General features: G+C 37.9%; 2 protein-coding genes across 2 annotated transcripts in view; one reads left to right on the top strand and one right to left on the bottom strand.

Moving 5' to 3' along the window:
• DTL (denticleless E3 ubiquitin protein ligase adapter) overlaps positions 1 to 8584 on the bottom strand; it is a 31985-nt gene extending 23401 nt beyond the window's left edge. Inside the window, exons 1-7 of the mRNA XM_087963561.1 lie at positions 8280 to 8584; positions 6861 to 6986; positions 5108 to 5206; positions 4836 to 4897; positions 3247 to 3367; positions 1959 to 2024; positions 1574 to 1686 (exon numbers count right to left, since the gene is read on the bottom strand). Of these exons, the coding sequence (XP_087819687.1) occupies positions 1574 to 1686; positions 1959 to 2024; positions 3247 to 3367; positions 4836 to 4897; positions 5108 to 5206; positions 6861 to 6986; positions 8280 to 8325 (633 nt within the window). The 5' untranslated portion in view covers positions 8326 to 8584. The remainder of the gene's footprint in view (positions 1 to 1573; positions 1687 to 1958; positions 2025 to 3246; positions 3368 to 4835; positions 4898 to 5107; positions 5207 to 6860; positions 6987 to 8279) is intronic.
• An 83-nt stretch (positions 8585 to 8667) lies between these two features.
• INTS7 (integrator complex subunit 7) overlaps positions 8668 to 25122 on the top strand; it is a 43271-nt gene continuing 26816 nt past the window's right edge. Inside the window, exons 1-10 of the mRNA XM_026683005.2 lie at positions 8668 to 8917; positions 10961 to 11090; positions 11402 to 11548; positions 11818 to 11955; positions 12729 to 12775; positions 15471 to 15670; positions 16726 to 16848; positions 22139 to 22256; positions 23726 to 23860; positions 24681 to 24778. Coding sequence (XP_026538790.1) covers positions 8827 to 8917; positions 10961 to 11090; positions 11402 to 11548; positions 11818 to 11955; positions 12729 to 12775; positions 15471 to 15670; positions 16726 to 16848; positions 22139 to 22256; positions 23726 to 23860; positions 24681 to 24778 — 1227 coding nt within the window. The 5' untranslated portion in view covers positions 8668 to 8826. The remainder of the gene's footprint in view (positions 8918 to 10960; positions 11091 to 11401; positions 11549 to 11817; positions 11956 to 12728; positions 12776 to 15470; positions 15671 to 16725; positions 16849 to 22138; positions 22257 to 23725; positions 23861 to 24680; positions 24779 to 25122) is intronic.

Raw genomic sequence — 25122 nt, 5'->3', positions numbered from 1 at the left:
CCAAATTGTCAGGTTCCCCCATCGAACTAGACTGCTAGGGGAGATGGCAGTCAGTCTTGCACTAAGATGTATCCAGGTGGCAACCTGACTGCTGCTAGGGGGTGCCTGAATGGGGTTACTAGCTGCCGCTGGGGCTGCTTGTGCCAGCGCCTGCCTCCCCAGTGGGGTGGTGGCTGGGGCGGGAGTCAGTCTTACACTACCTCACAAATGGCTATTATGGGGAAAATAAAACGTGGAGGCATTACAGATGCCACCGGGAATTGTTCAATTATAAACAGGGAGTTCCACAAATGACTTGCCCTATGTCATGAATGGCTTTACAGGTGATAACCAGTGAATTGCACCTGGAAGCTGACTAGTGTATAGCACAGCTCACAGAATAACAACATGGATCTATCATACCATTGCATTCTAGACCAGTGGTAGCTTTCAGATGCAGCATACATTCAAAATTGGGTGCTCAGAATCCACAATTTCAAATAAGTACACAATGGATATAGCACACGTCTGATTTCAGTTACAAGTATGTGATAATACCAACCCTGAAGGATGGTGGAAAGGGGAGAGAAGGATGACTACTTTAGTGGTACAATAACTATAAACAAAGTCTTGCTATAGCAGAGAAAATTCTTTGCATGGACAAGGTCACTAGAAAATTATCTTCTCCTGAAATAGCTACACAAACTTCCTAAAATCCTGACTCAATGGAACCATTATAGGAATATCATGGGATTGGCAGTTTTACATATGGAATAGCTAGGTGTGGGTGGCCCATGCTCATGTTTCTTTCAAAAGGCAACTGGACTTTGTTCTGAAGACATTTTGCTCCCCATCCAAAAGCTTCTTCAATTCTGACTGAATAGTGGAGAATGAAGAATAAATGTCTTCAAGCAAAACAAGAAAGTCCAGTTGCCTTTTGAAAGAAAAGCACTTTGGGGACAACCATAACCTTGATGACTCCATCTCCATAGAGACTATTGAATCTGAAACATAAATAAATGACAGGTGCTTTCTGATATCTATATTTTTGTAGCCCAGATATGGTAGAATTAACCAAAGCTCTAACTCAGTTTAAGGCAGCTTATTATTTTCCTGTAAGTTTCATCTGCAGTAGAGATCTGCTTCAAACCTTAAGAGTTAAAATACTTCTGCTTAAGAATCCAGAATCCAGTGCCAGTCAGAACAGGAAGTTTCCCAATGTAGGAATTTTTTTTCCAGAAGAATGCATAGGAAATATTATATTTGTTTTTAAAAATAGGCCAGGTTCATGCTAATTAATGACTCCCTAGATATTAGTAGAGGTTCACATAAATCAGGGGTATCAAACTTATGTCATCAGGGTGGCATCACATGACCTATCTGGACTTTTCCCCCTTCGCTAAACCAGGCATGGGCGTGGCCAGTACATGATGCATCTAGCCTATGGGCCATGAGTTTGACATCCCTGACATAAATCAATGTAATTAATTCAGTTGTTTTCCTTAATTGCAACCATCTTCCTAATAATTTCAAGCTAGTACAGCTGCCAAGACAGAACATGACAAAATATGGCCTTAAAATTCCAGATTCTTACCACTGAGGGTGCAAGTCCTTTCACATTCTGTTTTTTCTTCCTCAGTTTGGATGGTGTTTTATCTATGATGTTGTGGGCACCACTTATTTGTTTAACTTGTCTGTAAAATCCATCTGTAAAACAGGTTCAGGAAACATTTAAAAGGCCTTCCTTTCTGGCTTTTTTGTATATGGTAAATGACCCACAATCTTACTGTAAATTCATCCAACTTTATAAAAACTGAATATCTTATTTTATTAATATGTATTATGTAACAGAAAGCACTGGATTGAAGACAAGGAACTCCAAGTTCATATCCACAAAACTCAGGAGATAATCTAATGGTCACTGCCATCTTATAATACCATTGCAATGATTCAAGAGAATAAACAGACACATCACATACCTTTCTTACTGCATCGAGTGTCCCAGATCATGATATTTCCATCCCTTCCTCCAGTACAGAACACAGCTATAAAATACAAAATAGAGTACTTTACTAAGAAAACAGATCATGTTGATTAAACCTAATTTAGTAATTCCTCAAATGCATTCCTTGGACCAGAGCTGTCAAACTCCCAGCCAATGGGCCGGATGCATCACATGCTGGCCATGCCCACGCCCAGTTTAGCAAAGGGAAAAAAAGTCCTGATGTCACCATGACAACCTGAGTTTGATACCCCTAATTGGACTAATAGAAGTCCATAGAAATTTACTTTAGCCTTCGTATGCTCACAGGCCAGAGCCCATTTGCCACCTTAGCCTTACTTCGTGGAAGGCACTCACACTCCACTAACAGCCTATCTATTGAGACCTTGCTTTCTTGCATCCACTGACAACTGTGTTCTTATTTTACCGACCTCAGAAGGATGGAAGGCTGAGTCAACCCTGAACCAGTGAGGATCGAGCCTCTGGCAGTGAGCAGTCAGCCTGCTGTCAACTTGCAAAGCTTTCCTGATGTGCTCCCGAGTTGCCATAGGCAGGGGAATGGGAATTGCAAGTTGCAGCTACACCAAGGAATTCACACCTCAGTCAAAACAAGATACAGCCTAGCTGGGCAAAGCCAAGGCCATCTCCAAAGAAACCCGCAAGGCTGGGGGGTGTAATTTCTACAATCTGCAAAACTGCTTCATTGGGGAATGTGACTGATCACAAACTCTGGAAGGAGGGGGAAACAAGGTCAGAGGCAAGGCGCTTCACCTTGGTAGTGCCAACATGGTGCTCCTAATAAACAACTGGATTTTTCTTGCTAAATGGCTTGAAACTCTTAATTACTCTAAATACTATTTCAAGCACTAAACATATTTTATATTTATAAACGCAGATGTATACTTCAAAATAGTATGATTATATTCCTTTGCAATTTTTGAGGGATTTTTCAATTCTATCTTAAGTTTTTCAAAAAAATATCTTTGAGAAATGATTGCTTTTGTAAACATATGATGGAGTATTAGACTGAGATTTCTATCTTAATTATCCTTGCTAGTTCCTCTAAGAACATATGATAGCAGCATACTTTTTTACAATTTATGAACTATGAACATTGCCGTAACCATGGCACTGTAATAGTATTGTTTTCCATATAAGTCCCAAATTCCTATGCTCCATAGTTTTTACAGTAATTTGCCCCCCCCCAAAAAATCTATTAAAGAACAGAATATTCATCTTTTTCAAATTTATTTTGCAATATTTACCTTTTTCAAATTTAGAAAAAGCAACTGATTTGAGACTGCACTGATGTCCTTTGCACACTCCCAAGAGTTCACCAGTCTTTATATCCCACACTTTTGCAGTTTGATCCCCTGAAGCAGTAACCTTAAGATATATGAAATGAAGTGTTAATTCAATATTATGTATATTTGCTCAAAAATAAACTCCTGCAAGTTTAGGGGAAAGTATCAGGTACATAGATGGTTAAATACATGTAAGACATGTACATATACTAGGTATACAAAGTATAGATATACAAAGTATGAGATGTACAGGTGGTCCTGAATTTATGACCACAATTGTGCCCAAAATTTATATTGCTGAGACAGATGTTAAATAAGTTGTGCCTCACCTTTCCTGCCAGTTAAGTGAATCACTGCAGTTCTTAAGTTAACATCACAGTTAAGTGAATGTGTCTTCCCCATTGACTTTGTTTTGTCAGAACTTTGCAAAGGGTAACCACATGACCATGGGACACAGCAACCATCATAAATATGAGTCAGTTGGCAAGTATTTGAATTTTGATCACATTACCATGGGGATGTTATAACAGTTGTGTGAAAAACAGTCGTAAATCACTTTTTTCAGTGCTGTGTAGGTTTGAACAATCACTAAATGAACTGTTCGGGACTACATGTAGATTAAAATATAAATAATGCTTCCCAATAACAGATGTGCCAGACACAAATACATTAAAAAATCAAATTCAGAAGGATTATATTGTTGAATCCCATTTTTAAAACAGGTCTAGAATGCAAGATCCAACTGCAACATTGCAGATTATAAGGCAGTTCATAGCCCGTTTCTCTCATTAAAGTGAAAGAAAACTGATAAACTCTCAATGAAGTCTAATTCACTGCTATACTGAATGAACTGCTAGTTTTAGTTCTGCCTTTTGCATCAAAAACAAGATCTAGTTTAAATTCACATAATGTAATATTGTATCAAGCCAGAGGCAACGGTGAATGGATAGCTTGGCAGCAATTCCAAATATCAAAGTTTTTTTTAAATTATCTTAACTTTTTGCAGCATGTAACATCCATTTACCTGCTTTTATGAACGTCCATAAAAAGTAAGCAAACCAGCAGCTAGTTTTAAGTTCCCCATAGTTTCCGATCATGTTTTGTTGTGTTGAATTAAGAAAACACAAGGTATTTAGTGTTTTGTTCCAATGGAACCCAGAGAACATAGATATTTCAATATGTCCTGAGCTAAAACCAAACCTACCTATATTTCATGATGCATGGCCTAGACAAAGGGTCTTCAAACTTAAGACTTGTGGACTTCAACTCCCAGAATTCCTGAGCTAACATAACTGGAGGAAGAATTTTGGAGTTGTCCACAAGTCTTAAAGCTGTGAAGCTTGAAGACCATTGGCCTAGATTCTGTCATATCTTTTATCTTCCAAGCTATACTATATTACTAAGTCCACTAATGATCTTGCTAGAATATGAAGCCAGAAAAAGCATAATAATGTATTGCAAGTAACAGAAACAATTAGAGGGAATAGCATAACCCAAGATTGAGTGGTATCCATGTAATAAAACAAATAGTTGTGATTTACAGTACTCACAATTTTGTGTTCATAGGGCGTCCATGCAAGATCAAACACAGCATTTAAATGAGCTTGCCATTCTGAAGTGAAAGTAAAGTATTAGATCTAAATAAACCAAATCCCTTGTAATAAAAAAAAACCACATATGAAAAATGAAGACTATTACTGTCATCAAATTTACAAAGAACAGTACTACAATCTAAATACAGTATTAAAAAACACCCTCTACAGGCTACTACTTTTATCAAATTATCCAATTTATATGGTCCAAATACAAGCCTTTTTTTTACCTTTAACAATTTTTCTGTTGCTCAACTGTGTACGGGTATCATACAGCCTAACAAATCCCTCTTCATTGGCAACACCAAGTACATATTGCACATCTGGAGCTGAAAAATAATGTAGTAATATTTTTATTTTAAAACCTTTTGTATGCTTTTTAATAGTATACAATTTTTCTGCATCAGAAAATTACTGTCATATATTCTAAGTGTTAATCATACAAAGCACAAAATAAGTATTCTTGTAAATACCAACTTTTTCCTTATTCTTATGGTCAGAATCAGGGGTGGGATGCTACCGGTTCTGCTCGGCTCTATAGAACCAGTAGCTCTGAAGAGCAGCAGACACTGAACCAGTTCTGTGTTTGCTGCTGTTTGGCCCACCTGCCCACCCAGGCTCTTACCTGTCCTTTCCTGCTTTTTCAACCTCACCTGCTTTGCGCGACACAGCTGAGGTTGAAAAAGCAGGGAAAAAAAGGCTTTCCAAATGCTGCGCACCTGCGCACAGTGCCTTTCAGCTGTCCGGGTAGCACAGCTAAAGGTTTTTTACACGCGCACGCGCAAAACGTAGTCACTGAACCGGTAGTAACACCAGTTGAATTCCACCACTGCTCAGAATAGACAAACCAGCTACTTTGAAAGTTTAACGTAACAATTAAACTATTTTGAAAGGCTGGCTGTAATTAGACAAGGGGAATTCACCTAACGAACATAAACAAGTTCTCTTTTCTCTACATCCTTCTGATAGCTGCTTTCAAAACAGAAATGGATTGGATAGTCTATTTCTTTATGCATTAATTGCTTTACTTTTCCAAGATTACTTACTTTCCTACCTTTGTTGAATTTGGAAAATGGCTGAGCAAAAGCAAATTTGATGGTGGATAGTGTATATTTTTTTCATTTTGTCATGGAAATACATATTTATGGATAGCTGAAAAATAAAAAGCATCCTAGGAAAATATAACGGCAAACCACTTCCGTATTGCAAGGAAAAGTATAGGATGTTTTCCACTCAAAAAGTAATTGACTCTACATAATTTACCGAATGTTACCAAAAGTTGTCCAGCATGTTGTTTCATCCTTATGGCTAGGGAATCTTTCACAGTCTAGCACAGTGATGGCTAACCTATGACACGCGTGTCACTCGTGACATGCCGAGGCACTTTGACTGACATGCCTGTTGGTGTGGGGAAAACCTGCACATTTAGAGGCTGCCTGTGCTCTGCTCCAATCCCTGCTCCCTGCTTGTTGCGTGGAGGCGTGGTGTTACCGCTGCCGCAAGATCTTTCCAGCAGAGAACCAGTTTTAACCGCCATAAACTGAGGTTTGTCAGTTTCATTACCTCAGGAACGCTACAGGAGGAAAGGAGATCCATGAGGTTCACAGCCCTGTAAGGTGGCCTTCCGATCCCCACATCCTGCATCTGCAGCCCTGAGACAAGGGAGACAAGTTTCACAGCCCTGTGTGATCACCCCAGCCCAGTCCGTCATAAACCAAATTATTGATATTTCTTGAAGTGACACACGACCCGAGGAAGGCTACACTTTTTCCCGATTTTCGACACACCAAGCTGAAAAGGTTAGCCATCACTGGTCTAGCATATGCCAGTTTGTTTGGAGTACAAATCAGATTTTTACTTTTCCATTGACCATGATGGGTTTGTATTATAGTACACAAGAAAAATAAAATTAGATATCACATTAGAAAAGTCTACCTTTAAACCAACATAATGACAAACCTTACAGATGAGGCATCACTTTACCTGTTGAAAAGCTACAGCCAAAAGGAGGAACGGGAATTCCCATTTCTCCATAGGAATGATGGTCATCTTCCTTAATACACTGATACTTCCCTAATAGATGGTGTAAGGAAAATCTTGGTGCCAAACCTATCAAAAAAGAAAGTTTATAAGACAGATAAGTTTATTTTTTTTTTTTTTTTTACTGGCAGTAATAAAACAATGAATTAGTAATAAGCAGAAACACCAGCAAAGAACTTCCCCAAACACCACATATCCACATGTAGAAATAAATGTAGAGCAGGGGTGTCAAACTTGTGTCATCACACAACGTATTGGGACTCCCCCCCCCCTTGCTAAACCGGGCGTGCGCAGCAAGTGAAGCATCTGGCCCACGAGTTTGACAGCCCTGATGTAGAGCTTTCCTGAACTTCAACTTCGTACAACCCCAAGACTTGCAGGAATAGCCAGGTATTTACATCTTTTGGGAAGGTGGGGAAGTAGGGCCTGCCAGATGCCTTGAAGTGTATTCCAAAGGGCATTTTTTAAAGCGATATGTGAAAAGCTTGACAAGAATTCTGCAAGCAGGTTTATAAGTTTTCTTCATGTATCACCATTAAACACTGCTTGACATTATTCTCCCTCAATGTGTCTCCTAAACTACCTGTGCCTTCAAAGTATACTGACTACCTAGTTCTCTCGTCCTCAGTCTCCATTGATCATGTCCTATGGAAATGCTGGTTTATGTAGCACCCAGTAGGCCAAGTTATCTCTCCCACTGTTCAGTCAAACATGGGTTTGCTGAACAGCATGTTTCTCTGATCCACCTCACCCGCCCCTCTAAGTATTGTATTTTTTAAAGTGCTTTATATTATAAGGTCTACAATATACAGTAACTGGATTGAGACATTAACATAATTCTACCTACTATTTATCTTCATTTCAATGGGGCAGGTTGGGGCTTGTGAGTTGAGCCATTTAGCTGTGTTGTCCTGACTGCCCAGTCATTTTTGGTGAAATGGGCAGCTATACAAACTTAATTGACAAATGTATGATTAACGGATAAAGGATTTTCTATTTATGCCAGAATGACCATAAGGGGAAAAGAGAACAGGGAAGAGCAGGCATGCCTCCCTCATTCCCTCGAGGAAGTATAAGAGTTAAAAAGAAAGCTGAGCTTAAAAGACCAGTGGAACAGCAATAAGGGTTGTTATTCTATTTTGACCCCGTCTTCTAACTCAAGGCAGAGAGCATACCCTGATATTCCTTCCTATTTTCGCCACAACAATCCTATGAGGTGAGTTGGGCTGAAAGAGTGGCCGAGCCAAATTTATCCAGCTGGTTTTCAGCCTAAGGGCGGCTTGGAATTCGGAGTCTCCTGGTTTATAAACCGCTTATACCAAACTGGCTCTTATCAGGAACGAGGGGCTTCCCAACACTTACCCTGCGGTCCATCCTGGCAGCGACGGACTAACGAACGACACAGCATCACAACAACGCCGGCAGCCTGACGCTCTATTCTCCCAGCGCGCTGAGCCCGCGGAAAAAAGAACAGCTTCTCCACAAGATCTCCCGCCAACCCGAAGTCCGCGCCAAAGACATTTTTCTACAGCTATTGGCTACCCTGACGGCAAGAAGCCACGCCTCCTCTTTTCCATTGGCTTCTCCTCTCCCACCGCAAGAGCCCACCCCGCCCTTATACCGAGACATTTTTATAAACCAACCGGGGTTTTTTTTGAATTGCGCATGCGTAACAATTTCCCCACCTCCTGCTCGTGCGATAGCCGATCTTCCGGAAAGGGTAATAATCCGCGTGCTAGCAAGGGGCGCGACTGCGCAGGTGCCTAAACCTGGGGGTTCTGCACAAGCGCAGATAATTACTGCTTGAAACGGAAAAGAGAGAGCACTAAGACTTTGTTTTCGTGTCTGTGTAAAGCAAAATAAAGCGCCATTCCACAATTCCTTTCAGAAAGTCCTTATATAACGGGGAATGGCTTCCGTTTCCAAATCCTTCCTCGCCGATGCCGGCTATGGGGAGCAGGAATTGGATGCCAATGCCGCACTCATGGAACTGGATAAAGGTAAGTCAAATGGGTGGGGGGGTGGAGTGTCCCCGTGGCAACATGTGCGCATGCGTGCACTTTATAAAGGAAGTCCCGCCTCCTCGTGTTGCTTTAAGTGCAATCGATGTATTGGGCCAGTTTTGCAGAAGGACGGAGTTGCTTTTGGTTGGAACGGAAGCCTTGGGATTTCTTAAGATAACCAGTTTTATCGTGCATTTTAAGATGCCACGAGCTTCTCTGTCAGCTCCCGCGCCTTAGCGTTCTCCACCGTTGCAATTCCCATCCAAGGCAATTCCCAGTTTTTCTAAACTGATCGTCCCGAGTTATCTAATTATCTCAGCCAACGACTATCCTGTGTGGTGCAAGTGCGATTAAGTCACGTCTGTTTTACCATAGAACAGCATGAGTTTATTTAGTCAAGTCATTCCCTCCCCCGCAGTGAAGGAATTTAGATTAAATCCCAGATTGGGCCTCTGAATACATAACTTGAAATGCATTATCTGTGCTTGGATACAATTAAGCAAGTGTTGTCTTGTCCCAAAGACAAAAAAAAATTTAACCACAGGAGCTGCTTACACTCCATCCCATCTTTTGCAACGGGAGTATAAGACAAAATTTGACTACAATACTAAATTTACAGTTTCTGTTTGAGTAGCAGGTGGCAAAAGGAAGGGCAAATGTTTTACATAAATTCGGATGCAATGGTTAATTTATCACACCATTTCTTGCCAGCTCTACTTTGGTTACATGGATAGCAAAGATTTAATACATTTTTTTACCTTTGAGCTAAAGACTAAACACTTGAATTTATCATTATAGAAAGAGTTAAGTGTTTTTTTGAGCATGGAGAGTAGCAGAAAAAATCACTGCTCAGTTTAAGAGATTATTTGAATCACTTCAAATTTATGTTAATTGAATTATGGATTCATATTCTTTTTTTCTGTTTATGAGCTGCTTCTTTAAAGGTATAACATCATTCTTAAAATTCTTAAGCCCCAAGCTTTAAAATAAAGCAGGATATAAACTGGATAGTTTTCTTTTTAAAATAATTTATTAAACATTACAGTAAAAAGCTAATACAAACTAGGAAAAAGAAAAATAGGAAGTGCAGAAAAAAGATGAAAGAAAAAAATAATATTGTAAAGAAAAGAAAAAAATGTATAAATAAATGATTTTCCTTCATTACAAGTATAAACAAAAGATCTGTTTTCAGATATCTAGCCCAAGGTTTCCATATGAGGTCAATGCTTATCCAACTACTATCAGAAATCATTTCATTAGGAGCATTTAATTCTAATTTCTTTCTTTCTCTTTTTCTCTCCATCTCCCTCTTATTCTCATACCCAGGATGAACTGGAGTAGCAACATAAACTGAGGGAAGGGTGTGTATGTCAAAATATGCAAGGTGCCAGGCATGCCATTGATTGCGCCATCATTTGATAGGCAGTGATTTGTAGTTATGTAGATTTTGACCTTTAGGTTTTCACTCTCCCTGTAGATGTTCCTGTGCTGGACTAAAATCCAGAACCAATATTAACACTAGCACTATTAGTAAATATGAATACACTAGCAGAGTAAAAAGTAAACCAAATAACAATATACAAGCACACCAACTAGAATAAAGTGATCACAACGGTACAACTACACAGTGGCGTAAGAGGCAACTTTGTTATCTGAATTCTTTCTGCATCATGACAGAAATCCAGTTTGGGAGCAGTTGGAGAAACACCGGATTTTTATTTCTAGCCCTCTCTAGGAGCAGGGGAAGAGTCTTTCTGATGTATTACTTTCTCCCATAGGACTTTTTCAGTGGAGATGGGGCTGAAAATTGTGTCCTATGCCCTATGCAGGCTTCTTCAAGTGAATGAACTGCATTGTGTGGAATTTTAAAAATAAATGAATTGAATGTATTGCTTTATAAATTTAGTCCATGCTCAAGTCATATATGTTGTCCCTTAGACAAATATTTTTCAACACTCTGTATCATTGTATGATTCTTTTGCGGTTTTTGTTGTTGATGCTGTAGACTGTAGCATTGTGCTGTGTTATTATTTGTCATAGGTCTTCGATCTGGAAAGTTGGGAGAACAGTGTGAGGCTGCTGTCCGTTTTCCAAGACTCTTTCAGAAATATCCATTCCCAATTTTAATTAATTCAGCATTTTTAAAGCTAGCTGAATTTTTCAGAGTTGGGTGAGTGAATGTTTTTTCTTTCTTAATTTTAGTACCCTAGTAACTGCATTGTTTTCTATATAACCCATGGTGATCTTTTCTTAGCTGCTTTGGAATTGGGATTGCTGGAAGATTCTTCATTTTAAGTCTTGAATTTTTATAAAATTATGAGTGGTGTAATTGCCAAGATTTGCATTTTTGACTATTTTTAAATATATTTAGTTCTGAAACTTTTATTTGATGTACACTCTTTCATTATGTTTGCTAATAGTTTGGAACTGATCAGTACAATTATAATCAATTAAACACGTTAAATATATTTTTTGAAACAGTAACAACTTCCTGAGGCTGTGTATTCTGAAAATGACCCAGCAAAGTGAGAAGCACTTGGAAAAGATCCTGAACGTGGATGAATTTGTAAAAAAAATTTTCTCAGTTATTCACAGCAATGATCCAGTTGCTCGAGCAATCACATTAAGGTATGCCTGTTTATCAAGGAAAGCTCCCAGATGCTGCCTATTCATTCATTCATTCATTCATTCATTCATTCATTCATTCATTCATTCATTCTAAACTACCCATCTCCCTCAAAGAAGTGCTCTGGCCAGTGTGCAATATATAATTGATAAATAAAGCAAGATATAAAAATGAACATTAAAATTAAGATAGGATTAAGAAAAATACTTTTCCCCAGCATTGCTTATTATTATGAAGGTTTTATACTGAATTCTTCTGTTTTATTCTCCAGGATGCTAGGCAGTATGGCTTCCATTATCCCCGAGAGGAAGAACGCACATCACAGTATTCGCCAAAGCCTCGACTCGCATGACAATGTTGAAGTTGAAGCTGCCATTTTTGCTGCAGCCAATTTTTCTGCCCAGTCCAAGTAAGGACAACACCTGGGATGTGTTACTTGTTCCTAGTTAGCAAGCAATTAATCCTTGATATCTCAATAGACTTTACATTATTTTCTTATTCATTTCTTTTCATTATTTTCTCTGAGGGAGATGGGTGGTTTAGAGATATGAGATATAAACAATAAAATAAAATAAAATTTGGCAATTTTTACAAAAATGTCAGTACAGGTAGCTCTAGGGTTACAACAGTTCATTTAATGACAGTTCAAAGTTATAATGGCACTGAAAAAAGTGACATGACCGCTTTTCACACCTATGACCATTGCAGCATCCCCAGTCACATGATCAAAATTCAGGTGCTTGGTAACTGATTCATATTTATGACAGTTGCAGTGTTCTGGGGTCATGTGATTCCATTTTATAACCTTCTGACAAGCAAAATCCCACCATTGTAGCATTCTTGGGAGCTTGGTAATTTCTGACTTTTACCCCAGATAAAGCATAAAGGGAGAGAGAGAGGGAGATTGAACAAATAATGTTACTAAATAGTCAACTACTATTAAATAAAATATGTAGGAAAACTACATGCAAAGTCCTGTTCATGCAACAGTTTGGTATGGTTGAGTTACCATTTTCTTTGGTTTCTTGATGTATTCATTATTTTATGTACACTGATTTTGTTTGTAAAGAAACATACAAACTTTAATCTGATAATATCAGTTCTAATGGTATACTCCAAAAGAAAATAAGATGCTGCCAGTTTATTATTATTTTGATTCATGATATTTTTCCTTCTTCACAGAGATTTTGCAGGAGGAATATGTAACAAAATAAGTGAAATGATTCAAGGTATGTGCCCTTTGGATTTTCTCCTTGTATATTTATATCTGCCTTTGAGAGAGTTTTTAAAAAGTGGTAATTCTGTTATTTAAAATATTTCAATTTTGAACTAAAATTTTGGAAATTCCAGCTTAATCAAAGGGGCGAGAGTTTGCTGGGTAAAGATTTTGTCCACTTTAATCATGTCTGGATTTTCTTTGGATGCAATACAAAGTATTTCTAAGGTTGGTATTTCAAGGAAACATCTTATTGTAGGTATTGTGAAAGGACAGCTATGTTAATCTATGGTAACAAAATCAAAAATTTGATAGCACCTTTTCAAATTAAAATATAGTAAACATTGAATAAATTAACATTATTAATGAATAAAATATTAATAAAATGTGCTAGTTTGTAAAGATTCCTTATGATTAAAGGAAATCTATATTTTATTTCTAATGTTGTATAAAAAGACAAAACCTGAGCCAAATTCTTGATGGCTTTATGGACGCATAACAGAAGTATTGCCTTTTGGAAAGTCTTTGTAATTTTTCAGTAACCTACAACTGAACCTTGCCAGTCTTGCTACTCTTTTAAAATCAGCCAAAGTTGACAATAATAATGAAGAATAGTTTGTGAACTCCTTAAACTATAAATATAAAATGCAGTGCTGCGTGTGATCATAGCTTCACCTAAATCCTGTCAACTGGTAAATTCTGGTTAAACAAAGAACATACGAAACAGTATCCTGTACCATATCTTAGTTAACATCTGTAATAATCACAAGCTAGCATTTATTGTTTACTAGAAAACACTTTTTCAGATTTAGTAACTGTGGCACCTCCTTTAGCTGAGTGTTTCAACAAAATATTTTGTGTACCTGTTGCTGAACCCTACACATTGGAGTTTTTTATGTCAGTAAGGATATTGTTGGTTATAATGTTGTTACTTATTGAAGGGTTCACAAATCTTCTCATTACCTAGTTGGGTATATAGTATAGTAATCCTTTTTAGAGCTGTATTTATTAATTTTTCAAAATTTGGTTTCATGACCTAGAGCGGATGTTAGCAACCTGCGGCTCGTGAGCCAGGAGTCACTCTTTAACCCCTCTCCTGCAGCTCCCTGCCAACCTGGTCATGCGACCTGCTCCCTGGGTTTAAATTTCCCTATGAGATTTAAAACTTCCCTGGAGGACTCTTTTCAATCATCGCTCCACTCCACTCTGCTCGCTTGAGGAGGGTATCCCTGCTTGTGCACGCTGTCCCGGCCTTGAAACAGCCAGCCAGGGTGCTGCCTGAGGTTGTCTTCGGGGAAGCTGCGGTGGCGGCTTGTGCTCCTCCAGGCCCGGCTTGCTGAGGAGGGGGGAAGCAGCCCTGATGCCTCCACTGCCCCCCCCCCCAACAGACCCAGCACTGCCTGGCTTCCTCAAAGGCGCAGCACATTTTAAAGGCGGCAGCTCGTGGCAGTGTCGTCTTCAGGGAAGAAAGGAGTAGCGAAGAGCCAAAAGGACACAGAGAAAGAGAAGAAGGAGAGAGAGAAATGAGAAAATGATGGAGGGAGAGGGTGAGAGAGAGGAAAAAGAGTGAGAAACAAATGAGAGAGAAGGGGGAGAGAGAAAGAGAAATGAGAAAATGATGGAGGAAGAGAATGAGAGAGGTAAAAGAGAAACAAATGGGAGACAATGGGGAGGAAAAGAAAGAGAGGGAGGGAGAGGAAAAAGAGAGAAAAACCAGAAATGAGAGGGAGGGAGGGAGGGAGGGAGGGAAAGAGAGAAAAAACTGGGAGCCACAAAACCTGGGTAGGTGTGGTGGTGGGGTGTCATGTGACTGGGTGGGAGTGACATTGAGTTGGCCACACCCACCCAGGTTTTGTGACTCCCAGTGTTTTCTGTGGGAAATAGCTCCAAATGGCTCTTTTGAGTGTTTAAAGTTGCAGAACCCTAGAGAAAGAAGATTTCAGTATGACTCAGATGCCACAAGTCATTTACAATGGAAATTAACTTCCACATGCTCATTTTTCCTCCAGTATGGCTACGATCCATTTTTGATTAAGCAAGCTTCTTGTTTCATCTGAGCGAACAGGAATTCATTTTAAGCTTCGAAGTATGACTTACGGCGCTGGCTTCTTTCAACAAATTACAGATAAAATTATCTAACACCACATGAGGGAATAGTAAATTGTGTGGGTACTGTGTTTAGTTGAAGGGTTGTGTCTTAACTTGCTTATCAGTAAAATAATTATTGGATTACAGTGGGAATGTGGTAACTTCAGCTTGTATCTAAATACAGACACAGCCTGAGGGCATCCAAGGAGGAATGCTTTTTCATTTGAATTTCTTGGGAGCATAAAAAATAGAATGTTTTGTTTTAACGCTAACATATTGCTTTCTGAGTGGCTGACTCTGCCAACTCATTTTAGAATAAGTGTTTATATTACCCATTATTATTGCTTTATATATCAAAACGTGTAGACATGGTGCATTGTTGATACAAGCAGCAGTGTAGGCCATGTCCTTGAAACCTATTGTTTCACCCCTACGGTCCTAATTTCAGTGGAAGCAGTGGGCTGAAAAATTGAACTGCATAGTCTGCCCTGTAGCTGCAATCCTGTAATAGCAGTGCTACCCACATTTTTAATGTTTTTGGCATGTCCTATAATACTTCTACAGGTACCCTCCTCCAATTTGATTACGGTTTATTCAAAAAGCTATTTTATTTTAAACAGGTTTAGCCACTCCGGTAGATTTGAAACTGAAGCTGATCCCCATTCTGCAGCATATGCACCATGATGCCAACCTGGCTTCCAGTGCACGACAGCTGCTCCAACAACTGGTGACATCTTATCCATCTACTAAGATGGTCATTGTGACTTTGCATACATTTACCTTACTTGCTGCCTCTTCTCTGGTTGATATTCCCAAGCAGGTAATCCCATTATTTTTTTACTGGGTTGTTGTTTTTTTTGAAAGCACACAGTGTTTAGATGCACAAAATAAGTGAACTTATCATAGGTAAGTTGAAGAAATTTTAAGGTTTTGGATGGCATACAGTTTAATCAATACAATGGCACATCAGTACTCAACCATTGTAAAAACTCATTCATTTTGGTACTCAATGCATTTTGATGGAAACATTTTGAATTGAATTGAATTGAATTCTTTATTGTCATTGTATGTATATACATAGTAGACATACAATGAAATTCACATAACACCCAGAGACTAGACCCAACACACACACACATGACAATCCCCAAACACCCCCCAACCTGCCAAAATTCCCTGCCCCCTAAAAACACACAAGCATCCACACAACAGACCAAGTAATACTGTCCACCAGCTCACTGATGGTGGTCCTTAAGTTCATTGTTAAGTGCAATTATAGCTCTGGGATAAAAACTGCTCAGAAAATGTGTGATCCAAGTTTTCATTGTTCTGTATCTTCTGCCAGAAGGCAACAATTCACAAAGATTGTAAGCAGGATGGGAAGAATCTCTGAGAATGTTGTGCAACTTCCTCAAAGAGCGAGATGCAAAGATGTCATACAGGGCTGGTACTTGGAGCCCGATGATATTCTGGGCAGTTTTAATGATTCTCTGTAGAATCATTTTGTCCTGGTACTTGCCATTTTTTTGGTATTTGACATGCAAACTAGAATGTGGCGCTGTTGGTTGCCTTGTGACTTGCTACTCTTTCCAGCTGAAACAAAGGGTCATGTGTTAAGTCATGTGCTTTGTTTGGTATTCATCGTTTTTAGTACTTACCACGCCTCCCGGAACCAATTAACAAGTACCACTGTAAAATAAAACATTAAAAACCAAATAATTTTACATTTAAAAAATAAAAATGTAAAACAACATTATAAAATTAAAATAATAATAATAATGGAGAGTTTCAAGAAAGGGAAACGTCCTTGTACTTGCAACTTTATTTAAAAAACCCAATGAAATGAAATTTCATTTTAAACTCTTTTTTTTACAGATAGAACTCTTACTGCAGTACATGAAGAATGACCCAAGAGAGGCTGTAAAGAGGCTTGCTATCCAAGATTTAAAACTGCTTGCAAAAAAAACTCCACATACTTGGAGCAATGAGAATATTGAGGTATATAAACAGCATCATGTTTTGTAATGGTATGTGGGAATGACCTTGGGAGACAGGGCCAAGGGAATGGTCAAATAAAAGGCAGCTGAACCCATTGCAAGAATGTGGGACAGCAGAAGACTCAGAAGAGACCCTCCCTAGTTTTGTGGCTGTAAAGGGGTTGGGAGCAGGAGAATTACCTGCAGACTTGCAAGTTTCTATAATGTAGTTTTACAACGAAGTAGAATTGGCTCATCTGATTGTGTTTTTTATCTGGTCCATCTAGTAAGGCTGAGGTGCTTGCTTTGGGATTGATCATTAAAAGCTGCATTGCTAAGTCCTTGCATTGGGCAGGAAATGATTTGATTTACATATAAATAAATATGGATAGAATTGTGTATGAAGATTTGTTTAATATATCAAATCAATATAAATCTTGAAATAACAGTGTGTTCTTTCAGCACATAGTGTTTTGGCTTACCCTGCTATTCAAATATATTCTACATGTGTTATTTCTTTGCTCATGTTTGATGTAGGTCTTTTCTTAAAAAAGAGTTTTCTTTTCTTTTTCTTTTCTTTATGCTGATCCGTAGCTATTGTTTTATAAGATTCTGAGGTCCTGCATGGTACAACTTCAGCACTGTGATGGCATATAGTGACAGTGAGTTTATTTGATCAAAAGTGGCACAGGTGTTTTTTTGAGGGGAGGGTAAATAAATAGAGTTTAAAATATTGCTGACATCATCCAAAATGGTAGCTTTAATACATGAGCTCTCCCAGTAGCCTCATGTAGGTGTTAAAAAGGAGTGGAGAGAGCACTGAATCCTGCAGCAATCCACATAGTTGGGGCTGAGAAAAGGATCTTTCCCCCGCTTTCCCCATCAACTGGTATTGGCTTCAGAGAAAAGAGGCAAGCCAGCACAACACAGTGCCACCCACCCCCCAATCCTCTGAGCCAATCCGGAAGGTTATCATGGCTTTCGGTGATATTGAAAGCCCCAGAGCTCAAGTAGGGCAAGATGAATGCACAAACCCCCATCTTGCTCTCATCAGAGATCATCCAAAAGTGTGACCAGTGCCATTTCTCTCTCACACCCAAGTCTGAATCCTGACTGAAAGGGATCCAGACTATTTTTTCTTAATCATTTTTCTCTGTGTAATGTAATAGGTTAAACATAGAAGGGATACTATATTTTATGCCACATTCACAGAACCATTTTTTTTATAAACAGTACAACCTCATTTAGTAGTATCAGTGTGGATATAGGTTGTCTCTGTTAAAAGTTTCAGAATCCATGCTTATTTAAGGAATGATAGTTTACTGTTCTCACAGTGAATATCAATGCTTTTTTTCTTTTATATGTATGGTATTTTTCGATGTATAAGACGCACCCCCCCCAAAAAAAAAAAGTGGGTGGAAATGTCTGTGCATCTTATAGAGCTAATGTTGCCGAAGCCTGGCTCCCACCCTTCAGCCTCGGCCTCCCAGCAATTTTCCTGCAAACCAGTGGTGGGATTCAAATTTTTTTACTACCGGTTCTGTGGGCGTGGTTTGGGGGGCATGGCAGGGAAAGGATACTGTAAAATCTCCAGTCAGAGGTGGCATTTGCTGATTCTCGAAACTACTCAAAATTTCTGCTACCGGTTCTCCAGAACTGATCAGAACCCGTTGAATACCACCTCTGCTGCAAACAGTTACTAAATGAAGCAGTAACTAAATGAAGATTGCTTGTAAGCAAAACAAGACTGAAAGCTAAGAGACCCTTGAAAGGGATAGGTGAAATAGAAGCTCCAAACTATAAGACGCACCTAAATTTTGGGGAGGAAAACAAGAAAAAAAAATCTGCCTCTGCCTCCCAGCAATTTGCTTCCTTGCAGCAAACAGCAAACAGCCTGGTCAGCTTCAGCACAGCCTGATTTAGCACAAGCAGCTGATTGGCGGTTGGATCCGCCTCCCGGAATACTGATGATCATCAGGTTGCAGGGATCACCATCACCCATTGCTGCCTCTGCGTACCCCATTTTTGGCCTCTTATAGTCCAAAAAATACAGTGGTATCAATCATCTCCTGTTCCTTTCCTTTCCCCCCTTTTTTCTCTTTACTGTCTCTCTCTTATTTTATTTCACCTATCCCTTTCAAGGGTCTCTTAGCTTTCAGTCTTGTTTTTCTTACAAGTAATCTTCATTTAGTTACTGCTTCATTTAGTGACTGTTTGCAGGTGCTGCAGGAATGTGTCCAATCCTTTTATTTACAACTTTTATGGGTCTGCAAAGCAAAGGAAAGCTGAAATAAGCTCATAAACAGTTCCCATTTTACTTTGCAACCACTTTGCTTAATGATGCAATTGTTGGTCCAGTTGTGGTTGTTAAGCATGGACTACCTATAGAAGGAAGTAGCTATTTAGTTGTTAAACTTTTATTCCACTTTTGTTTCATATGATTCAAATTGATGTACATAATGCTTCATTCTCCTATTTTTTCCTACAACAGCTCTTTATTCTGTGAACTATTATGTAGAAATATTTGATGGCTCCTTTCCTCTCAGTTGAAATCTTACATGCTCTGAAGTTATTTGATTTTCATCTGTTATACACTGTTAAGTCTGGAACGTGCTTATAATATTTTCTGAACTCAAGCTGTAAGAACCACAAGAAAAAAAAGGTGTCGGTGCACTAGACTAGATAATCATAATCAGAAGGTGGAATCCCCAGGTTTGCAGAACTATAAAAAGCTATAGAGAAAACTGGTGAAATGGTGCATTTAAGTTAAACAGTCTAAAGAGTGAGCTCAGGAGTACAGAAAATGGATTCCTGCTGGGCTGTAACAGGAGGGGGAATAGACCGTAATAGAGAATGCATCATGGAGGAGGTAAATTGTGTTCAGTTAAAACAGTGAAAAGGAACACTTTGTCATGCAGATCCTAATATGTGATTCTTAAATTTGTATACGTGAGAATTATTTCCAGTAGTAAGAGTTATTATGAAGAGATAACATGCCATTGTTAAAATACATGGATTGAATTTTGTAACCAAGAGAATTATGATTGGACTGAATTATTTTATGGTTATTTTTAATCTTCCTTATAATATACTCCTCCGGTGACCTTGTGTCTTTGATGTGGCACCTGAAAGTTTTAAGTGTCTGGATAGACTAGGGATTCTGAGAAGGATATTTGCCACTAACTTCTGCTTAAACTTCCTATGCAGGCTGAATAGTTTCTGTAGTATATTTAAGTCACTGCATTTGAAATTAAAACATAGGACTCATTTATTTAATCATATTTTGCTCCTAACTAATGAAAAATATATAATGTAACCATTCTCAATACGGCACATTTAGGTGTTACAAATTTTGGATGACTAAAAATGTTATGACTGGCCTACTAAGAAGACATATATGGCCTGCTTTTTTTTAAAGTGTTGCCTAACATTGCATTTCAACTAGGTGTTTCATTGTCTTGTTCTTCCATAGTTAAGCAACTATAGTTGAAGATCTTGGAAGTAAAGTGCAAGGTTTCCTAACGTGCTTTACTGCCTTCCCTTTTTCTCCTTTATAAGTCAATTATTTAAAATAGTATTTCCCATTATTCGTACATAGGAGATCAAAGAAGATTTCATTATTTCTGGAATCTGTTCCTTAACCAGTATCATTTAATTGTGGTTGTTTTTAAAAGAACTTTTTGCCAGTCCATTGTGTTAAGTTTCCAAATAGGAAAACCAGTATCATACAAATTAGATTACAATTTTTAAAGCAAGCATGCTTGGAACAAAGCTGACAGCTGATTTCTCATGACAATAAATAATGAAGAGGAACATTAGTTATCACTATGTAGATCATAATCAGTTTTATAAAAAACACATCCATCTGATACCATCTTCATTTTGTTAATTTCAGTAACTCAGCTCAGTAATTCTGTCTTTTGGTCACTATATTGAAGACTTATTAAATATTTATAGTCCTCTAGTAAAGTATCTGCAATGTGGTTTGCTTATATAAAAGCAAAAGGAAGTGAAGGGAAGATATAAAATAAGTGAAAACCTTGAAACTTCCCATGAGATTTATTTTGGCTGCAGAGGTGAATGCTGCTGCAAAAATGAAAAATATCCAGCTGATCGTTAAAACATATTGTAAGGTTGAAGTTCCTGGGAAAATCTATAAGGCACTCTAGGTTATATTGGCTTACTTCCACTCCAAGATTGCAGAAGGCTCTGGTCTTGAAAGTAGGAATCCATTGTTGGAACTCTTCTCTTGAACTTCTGAGACCATTGTTGGAAAAATACATACCTGAATGGACCAGTTGTGTGTGGTGAAAAAGGAAATCTTTAACTTATTTGGAGAACGGAGAATAAGATATAGAGTCCTTCTTTTGGTAAACTGTAGAAGTTGGGTCATAATTAATAATGTCCAATAAAATGTAGTATTTAAGATGAGGATGTTAGAGTTAATGCTATGGCATTTGGATCAGCAGAATATGAAAAAGCATCAGAGTTTTACAAAATTGTAGGGTTTTTTACACCTAAAAAAAAATCCTAATTGGGGTTATTTTAAATACTTCTAAACAAATGTTTGCACTAAAAAAAATTCAGATGTTTACCTAAAATACTCCAAAATGCAACTGTCAAGAGGTATTTATTTGTGGATTGCTTTCATCCTTCATATTTATTTATTTATTTATTTATTTGATTTGCCAATTGTTTACAAGATAATAAGTATAAGCGTATACATAGTTGTGAATACATGAAATGGGTACATATAAGAAAAATAAAAGAATAAGAGAAACAATAGGACAGGGACGGTAGGCACGTTGGTGCGCTTATGCACGCCCCCTATGTCTTGGCACAGTTTCATCTATAGGCTTTGTGCCTCTGCAGAGTTCAGATTTGAAAATGGAGGGGTTTTTTTGCTGAAAACTCTGTGCCCTGCAGACCAGTTTTTTATAATATAGCTTGGAATAGGAATTGTAATCCAATTCCATTGAGGAGACCAAGATGGAGAAGAACACTTTGTACCTAACAGAGAAACCCATATTGTCTTGCTCTGTTCACTTTTGCCTGCCATTGCAATATTGCCTTGTGTACAGGGTAATTGTTACAAAACCCAATTATAATGTGCTGGAAGGGCTTTGATCACATAGTTGTTGTATGACCTCAAAGTATTATTTAAGGTGGCCAATAAAATGCTTGTCAATAGAGGTACTTCACTGACTGAACTATGAATTGTCAGGTGGTAAATAGGTGTATGTAAATTGTCTGGGATTTGATGTAAGACCTGTTTTCTTTAAAACCATTTTTTTTCCTTGTCTGTCTGTTAGGCCCTGTGTGAATGTGCTCTCCAAACTCCTTATGACAGCTTGAAACTAGGCATGCTATCTGTACTTTCTACTCTGTCAGATACAATAGCCATCAAACAGTACTTCAGCATTGCTCCAGGTATGAGTAGATTACATCAGCCTAATCCTGGGGTACTGTTCTTATTTATGTGTTTATTTATGGCATTAACATAAAAAATACTGTTAGTGAGTAGTCGTTTTTCTTGAAAAGTATCCAGTTTATTTTAATCTTGCTGGAGTGTTTTCAGCCATGTTCGTGACTGAAATTTTCAATTGCATTTCTGGTTCACTGTTTGTTATTAGAAATTGTCACAGTCAACAAAGTTTAGCAAAAGCTATGGATATATTGAAATATCTCCTTTGGACAGATTAATTTCCCTGCATTTCTTGTATCTAATCACACAGAATTTCACCAAACCCGCATTCTTTACAAGCTGTTCCCCATAGATGGTTTATGAGAACAAAAAAAATAAAATAAAATAAAATTAACATCCTCTCCATTGCCAGCCTTAGAATAAGACTTCTTCCACATATTCCCATCACTTATACAGCCAATCCATAAGCAAGCCAAATCCATATTTTAATATTTCTCCAGCTGTACCATCCATACTTGCTCTCCTAGCATTTTCATAAATTCTCAAAGCATTATTTTATTTGTATCTCTTTTTTTTCTTGAACATTAATAATTATAGCATTATTTTCATTATTCAAGGTTCAGTGTGTCCCCAAACAAATCTTTAAAATACTTTTTCCAGCTCCCTTTCCCCAATTCAGCCACATGTCAGTAATCAACAGTAGGTTACCAGCCTTAGTTGTATTCATTTAACATGTATTTGCTGCTAACATTGATAAGTATACTTGCCAATTTTGTCAGATTTTGAATGGTATGCTCAAATACAAGCAATGTCCACTTTTTCTCCAAGTAACTTCATGCTATCCCAATTAAGCTAGGACTTTTAATCTAGAGATTATCCTGCCAGCCACTATATTATTGTCTACCTTCCACCACTTAGGTGTAGATTCAACATACTAACACACAAAGGATTGAGTGTGTATCTATCTGTCTCTTATATATGCATAGCTATTGGCATGCCAGTAATGTTCAGGCATATCAGCGTGCAGAGCTCAAAGCTTAGATAGTTGAGATTAGGATATGTCCAGAAAACATGATAAGTGACCGAGAGATTGAAATAACTGTATTTCAATAATACAGTTGTTGTCAATTTATCTTAAAGAAAAAAGTTTGTACCATTACACAGGGATACTAATCAGCATTATTTTTACTCATTCTGTGTCTTCCCAGAATATCCTCTCTGCCAACTGCCTGTAGACTTTTGAAAATCCACTTGCAGTATTTTTTCTCATTCATTCCTGAAAAATTGTGATTCATGTTATTTCTCAGTTGACAAGAGACTGTTATAGTTTGGATGCTTTCATCTACTCATCCCTAGAGATTTGCCATTACTATTAATACGACCAACATCTTAATTTCCCCTTTCCTCTGAAAACTGTAGAAAAAGTGTAATAAATGGTACCATGCTGATTAAAAAATGACCCTTTCCCACCTAGGAACAAAGGCTACTACAGCGAGGTCATCTGATCTAGTCAAGCTTGCCCAGGAAAGCTGTTATCATAATAATCAGAATATTGCAGCACATGGAGTACGTGTTCTGACAAATATAGCTGCTTCTTGTCAAGAAAAAGGTAATCCCAAAAGGTGTGGAAGGAGCAGGGTTTGCAGAACAGTTCGTGACACTCAGCATAGTATGTCATGTTCTCATTTGAGAATGCAGTGTAAATGTTGCACTAAGTTCCACTGTTTTCTATTGCTTCTTCCTCTTTGCTAATTTGATGAAAAAGAAATTATAAACAATAATGTTGCTTTCCAGTTCCTAACCAAATCTTATAGCCTTTTTCATTACACCACTTTGGCTGCATGCCAGGCAATAAAACACCTACAGACTAAATTGTTTGTGTTTCACTGGAAACACATGCCAATAAGTCTAGAAAGATTAGAATATATTTGTTTTTGGAGTAATTTTGGCTATGCTCTGTTGCTGTGATAAGAGTTCTATACTCCAGGGCAGAGCCTTAAATATACATTATTGTAAATGTAATTTTCCGTAGTCCTGTGTATCATAGTGACTTGAATGATTAGTATCTAAAGAATAAAGAATAATAATCTAGTCTAAAGAAAACATGGACTGGGGGTGACATGATAGTATTTGAGGGGCTGTCACAAAGAAAAGGCGGTCAACTTATTTTCCAAAGCACCAGAAGGCAAGGCAAGAAACAATGGCTACAAATTAATCAAGAAGAGAAGCAACCTGGAATTAAGGTGAAACTTCCTAACAGTGAAGACAATCAACCAGTGGAACAGCTTGCCTTCAGAAGTTGTAGATGCTTCATCACTGGAGGTTTTTAAGAAAAGATTGGACAGCCATATATCAGAAATGGAATAGAAGACCTCCAGGTCCCTTCCAGTTCTATTCAGATTGATTGAAGATAATCTATCTCTCCCTAGAACTTTTGCCATTGGAGCAAGATGCAGTCTTTGGCCTTGAATCTCTTCTTGTTCTTTGTAGCCAAGAACCAAGTTCATCTCCCAAAGCAACCTTAAAGGTAAATTGTAAGGATTTTTTATATTGTTTCTCATACTAATTGATGTAAGAGGGTTTTTCTGTATTTGTTTTATTATGATTATCTGTTACTTTGATAGTTATTTGTTATTTTAGATGTCTTTGTGATTTTTTACTACAATATTTAGTATTAGGGGCTGTCCTGGATTCACAAAAGGTGCAGTTTAGTGAACAAGCAATGATACTATTATTTGGAAGAAAATATAGTCATTGCATTTATTCCCAGTATGCTTTCAAATTAAAAAAAAACAGTTAATGCTTTTTTAGTCCTTTATATTAGGATGTGGTCTTTCCATTATACAGGCTGAACCTGATCGCCAAAGGAAA

Source organism: Notechis scutatus, chromosome 1, assembly GCF_049901735.1.
Source record: "Notechis scutatus isolate UNSWTSFEM ecotype Mainland chromosome 1, rNotScu1.2, whole genome shotgun sequence".
Classification (NCBI taxonomy): Eukaryota; Metazoa; Chordata; class Lepidosauria; order Squamata; family Elapidae; genus Notechis; species Notechis scutatus.
Note: the sequence above shows the minus strand (reverse complement) of the source record. Positions and strands in the feature narration are given on the sequence as shown.